Raw genomic sequence first — 6000 nt, forward strand, 5'->3', positions numbered from 1 at the left:
GTTTGAGATCGACTACATTGCAGTCAGGCTGTGCAGAATCACCTTACATTGCAAATAACTACTTATTATGATCAAGACCAGTGATTCTACGCCTTGTCTTGCTCAAACTGGTCACCTAAAAGACACAGTATATAAGAACCAGTCATGGAAACCCTTGTCATCCATTTGAAGCACTTGTATGATGTTGGGACTCACCTTCGACCTGGATGCTGATAGGCTGGGACTCTATCTCTATGTCACTGACTCTCAGTCTACAGCGGTAGTCCCCAGAGTCAGCTCTCTGCACATGAGTTATGCTGAAACACACAAGTAGTGGAGAAATGTAGCAATCCAGACATTTCAGAACCACCTGATTTATAATACTGATTGCACTCTCTGTGTCACGTTGTGTTTGTATTTCTATGCTCTGACGAAGGTGGACTGTGACCGAAAGCTTGGCAGTTTAATTACAAAAAATTGCATGGATCTAAGTATCCAAATGCTCTTTTCTTCACATGCTGTGTCTGCCATGAATGTCCCCTGCTCACACCCAAGTCCTCCCATCACAGTTACCTGACGGTGGACAGCAGGGTCATGACCCCGTGTGTGACGGTCTGTAGTTCATTGATCACCACCTGCAGGTTTTCAGCCAGCTCCATGTTGTTCTTCCACCACAGCACGGTGAGGTCCAGGTTGGCGTCAGGGACGTCGATGGAGCAGTTGAACTTTGCCTCGTGGCCCTCGGATAGGTGCACCGACCCCACCGTAGGCTTGAACCTGGATGGAATCAAATAGAATAGAATTGAGTTGAATGAAATGGAAGTTGAGTTGAGTTAAATGTTGTTGAATTTTACGGTTGCAAATGAAACATTCATCAGTAAGATGTGATTTAAACCTCAGAGGATAGCTCACGCATAGATTAATACAAAGACTTATTCCCAAAGGGGTTCAGAATGGTAAAACAAATAACATCTACCTAATGATAATAAAAAAAGACAACAAGAGATTGATAGATAGTAACCTCAGCTTCATGATGTCGTCCTGGCTAAGGTGGACCCTCGGGGCATGGGCTGGTACGATGAGGGTCTCGGGGGGTACAGTGGGCTGGGAGGACCGACCCTGACGTCCTGGCCTGTGGGGGGAGACCCCGCCACGGCCACGTCCTCCAGAGACACGGTAAACATAGGGACTCCCATGATGCTCACCTGTATGTGAGCAGGAAGGGACGGTCATTTCCAAAGCCTGTTACAATATTATAGACCATCTCTGTCATTTCTCCTACCTTAGATTAATAGTCAATAACTTTATATACTGTATTTCTAACAACAACAAAAAAACACAAAATAACGTCACAGGGGGATTGGAGAATAACCTGCAATTGAAACTAACATTTCAGTTCCCTACATTTAGTATTGTGCCCTCAGAGTAAGAACTACTCAAATGATTCAAGCTACCACGATTAGCCTAACTCAAATGGAAACAAACTGTATTGAGACTGTATAGGAGGGGGTGGAACAGCTAATTTGATATTCAATACCACTCTGCATTTGTTTCTCCCTCTCCCTGTGCTAATGGAGGAACCATACAGTGTAAGCAGAGGAATCTCCCAAATATCTGGAGTATTTCAGTAATTTTCCTGGTCCTCCCTTGGATATCTCAGCAAAGTAATATTCATATAGCCTGATCCCAGATCTGTTTGTACAGTCTTGCCTAGACAGCAAAAAACAGATATGGGACGAAGCAAATGTGTGTATGGCAATATCCTTATAAAATCTCAAGACAGGCTACTGCCACTTAGCCTGGTCCCAGATCTGTTTTTGCTGTCTTGCAAACACCCAATGGTCATAGTTCAACAACCAGCACAGATAAAGGACCAGGCTAGCCCTTACAACAACAAAAAAACACACGAAAAAAAGGACTTGAAAAAAAAACACCTTTCGTTTTCAGACGTGTGAACACGTATGAACAAATCACGTGAAATGTGTTAAAAATATATATATGTTTATTAGTTGAGATTTTCACACAGACATGTGTGAAGTTTCACATGTACTTTTCCTGGTGAATTAGTTTTTTGCTCATGTGACATTTTTTTTTTTTACATGTTACTTTTCACCACTTCCAGCTACATCTGGTTTCCCATCCAGGGACCAACCAGGACCAACCCTGCTTAGCTTCTGAGGCAAACCAGCAGTAGCTATGTTGCTAGAATGAATGTGCCAAAACATGGAACTGGGAAAAAAGGCAGCAACGGCCAGGGTAACATAACCAAAGCTAGGGAAAATTGCAGGAAAGAGGGAGGTGTTTTATTTAATCGCATTATCATTAAAGAAAAATCCCAGATTTTTTTTTTTTGTGTCCATTTACAATTAATTTGTTCTCTCATTTTGAAATTATTTCCATGCAATATTTTTTTTTGCTATCCATACTTTTGGGTTTATGTTTTGCTTTCAAGATCATTCGACTTTAGAAGTTTTACTTGGTATTATTGGCACAAAAGTAACTCCCTCACTAAAGGATTTCTCCATTTAATATCACTATTACTCTATTAAAGGTGTTTAAAGCGGCAATCCTTAATTGAAACATGAACAAAGTGTTCTCCCCACCACAGTTTCAGTAAAAAGCTGAGGGATGGGGCTGGAGAAATGCAACCACTCTCAACCACTCCACGCTATGGATGCAAGGACTGACCATCCATAATATCAAAATGATGGTTTTAAACATGCTTTTAGGCTATACAGTGACTGTTTACATTTACTTTATTTACAAACATTAGAGTAAAACAAGCTTATATTTTGGCTTCTGATGGGATACACTCATGAGGCATTTACATTATACATTATATTCTTTAAAAAATCTATGGGTACATATCATTCATTTACAAGTCCAAAATGGAATGTTACAACTGAGGATTGCCCCTTTAACAGGAAGTGACCTTCATACAGCAGAACTATGTCGCCATTTGAATGTCATCCATTAGCCTGTCCCCCAAAAAAATTATTCTGTCCACTGTTCCGTGAATGTCATACAAAATTGTTCCCTTGTCCCGCATTTGGGCTTTTCAGATGTGGTCACCCTAATTCAGTGGTGTAAAGTACTTAGGTAAAAAATACTTTAATATATTACTTAAGTCATTTTTTGGAGTATCTGTACATTACTTTACTATTTATATTTTTGACCACTTTTACTTCTCTACATTCCTATAGAAAATAATTTACTTTTTACTCCATACATTTTCCATGACAACCAAAAGTACTCGTTACATTTTGAATGCTTAGCAGGACAAGAAAATTGTCAAATTCACAGACTTATCAAGAGAACATCCCTGTTCATCCCTACTGCCTCTGATCTAGCGGACTCACTAAACACACATGCTTTGTTTGTAAATGATGTCTGAGTGTTGGAGTGTCCCCCTGGCTATCTGTAAATGATGTCTGAGTGTTGGAGTGTGCCCCTGGCTATCTGTAAATGATGTCTGAGTGTTGGAGTGTCCCCCTGGCTATCTGTAAATGATGTCTGAGTGTTGGAGTGTCCCCCTGGCTATCTGTAAATGATTTCTGAGTGTTGGAGTGTCCCCCTGGCTATCTGTAAATGATTTCTGAGTGTTGGAGTGTCCCCCTGGCTATCTGTAAATGATTTCTGAGTGTTGGAGTGTCCCCCTGGCTATCTGTAAATTATTTCTGAGTGTTGGAGTGTTCCCCTGGCTAAAAAACAAGAAAATGGTGCTGTCTGTTTTACTTTACATAAGGAATTAGAAATGATGTATACTTTTACTTTTGATACTGAAGTATATTTAAAACCAAATACTTTTATACTTTTACTCAAGTAGTATTTTACTTGAGTCATTTTCTATTAAGGTATCTTTACTTTTACTCAAGTATGACAATTGGTTACTTTTTCCACCACTGTCCTAATTCCACCGGTGGAAACATCTTTTCACATGTGAGGAGAATAACATTATTTCAACTGAGATCTTCACATGTGAAATTGCAATTTCCTCACATGTGAAAAAGTGGTTTTAACATGTGAACTCTAAATGTATACATTTGAAAATATGGTTCTCTAAATGTATACATGTGAAAATATGGTTTCAATAGTGAAATAAATGTAAGCTCATACATTTGTTTGTAAGGGAACTGACACCAGCTTTCACTGGGACCGAGAGGAAGGGGGGAATACCAGCAGTTCAGAGTTAAAATAATCTGTTATCAGAGGAAGCAAACGGTTCTGCCTCCCTGGAAGCAATGATCCACTTTGTTAGTAATGGCAGAGTCTAAAAACCAACCTGTTCTCTCACTTCTCCCCTTCACACACGGTGTCGTAGGCTACATACCCTACACATACCTAGAGAAGCGGGTGAAAATCGATACAGTAGAGCATCGCAATATTATTTGTGTAGTTTTTATATCGATACTGTGACTCCAAGAATCGATTTGTAAAAATATATATATATATTTTTTTTTTGCTAGGTGGTTAACGTTAGCAAGCGCTAGTTGACTGTACCTGCACCAAAACCCTCGTATACAGACAGTATTTATCATCCTATAACTCAGGGGTACTCAACTCTTACCCTACGAGGTCTGGAGCCTGCTGGTTTTAAACATGAGAGGAGGAGAATAAAAGAGGGATTAATCTATTCAGCACTGAACGTTTGTCCTTACTATAGGTCCCTAAAAGAGTCAAGCAGACTTCACTGATCAGCGAAACCCTTAACAATACATCAAAACACTACACTGCAGTGAAACAAAAACGGCACATTGGAGTGTAGGGCTGCCCTACAGCTTTGTGCATTCCAAGTAACTGGTCAGACCTAGAATCCTTCAGAAGTTGCATTGGATGCTACAGGGAGGTCATATAAATTCCAGGCAGTTTTTAATCAGTACCACCTGGATTTGGCCTTATAAAAGCCGACAAGCATATACTGTATTCTGGGATTAAAGCTACACTCTGTACGATAATGTAATACCATAAGAGTGTTCAGGGGCCCCTACAAAAACATAAACAAATGGATCCCATGAGATTTCCACATGCAAATAGCATTGGATTTCTATACGCCTATTTGAAGTGTTCAAGGTATTTGATGAGAACAACTTTACTTTTGTCCAATGAAAACAAAAACATAAACAATTGAGTACTGGGGGCTTATCTTTAAGGTAATAAACAAGTACTTTTAAAATGTGCCAAATGTATAGACCCTTTGTAACCCCCATTAAGGATACATGTATGTTTCAACATTTTTACCAAATAAATACATGCTCACAAGAAATCACTCTATGGAATTAATTTACAATCGAACAAATATTAAACTCAAGTTTCAAAATGAACAACAATGAAACATCGACAATGAATTGCTTGAAAAACAGCCGTTGATTTTCATCAAAGACATAATTAACTTTTGACAGAAAGAGTTGTTCAAAGTCCTCCAACCAGCAAAATTGTTACATTGCAACTTACCACTGGCCAGATTCCCCCAAATTATGCCAACACTGGTAGAAAGTAAAATAGTCCATAGATGTATCGTAGTTGACTTTTTCGCCATAGTAAATAATGTGCAGTGCGCAGACAATAGGACTTTATCCGCTACCACCTCTTCTCCAATAAAAATGAAACTGTTTTCTAGAAGTCGTACGATCTGAGACGTTACCATAAATAGTTATCATTCTCATTTCTCAACATCATTGAATAACACAGACATTTATTTTGCTCTAGAATCCAAGCTGTTTCGTCCATATAAACGCTTCACTAGTATTCTGCCAGCAGCACAAACGATGACGCCATATGGTATGGTAAATCAAAACCTTCAAAATCAAAGCCCGGATTATAAAAAAGCTAAGCAATGTGGATAACTCATTCAAAAGATATTGAATTTTAATCAATGGCCACTTTTATTATGCCACAAAGAAATGTATGAAAACAAATCAAATATATATTTTTTTAAACCAATAATGAAAAAATGCGATGTTATGTTGAGAATTTGTCTGTACAGAGAAAACATTTCTACCTGACTCAGCTAAAGTGGGATGG

General features: G+C 38.9%; 1 protein-coding gene across 1 annotated transcript in view; it reads right to left on the minus strand.

Annotated features, from left to right (window-relative positions):
• mertka (c-mer proto-oncogene tyrosine kinase a) overlaps positions 1–5724 on the minus strand; it is a 47419-nt gene extending 41695 nt beyond the window's left edge. The window contains exons 1-4 of the mRNA XM_071409376.1: positions 5431–5724; positions 1001–1184; positions 553–756; positions 196–296 (exon numbers count right to left, since the gene is read on the minus strand). Of these exons, the coding sequence (XP_071265477.1) occupies positions 196–296; positions 553–756; positions 1001–1184; positions 5431–5623 (682 nt within the window). The 5' untranslated portion in view covers positions 5624–5724. The remainder of the gene's footprint in view (positions 1–195; positions 297–552; positions 757–1000; positions 1185–5430) is intronic.
• Positions 5725–6000: the final 276 nt, after the last annotated feature.

Source organism: Salvelinus alpinus, chromosome 7, assembly GCF_045679555.1.
Source record: "Salvelinus alpinus chromosome 7, SLU_Salpinus.1, whole genome shotgun sequence".
NCBI classification, from domain to species: domain Eukaryota; kingdom Metazoa; phylum Chordata; class Actinopteri; order Salmoniformes; family Salmonidae; genus Salvelinus; species Salvelinus alpinus.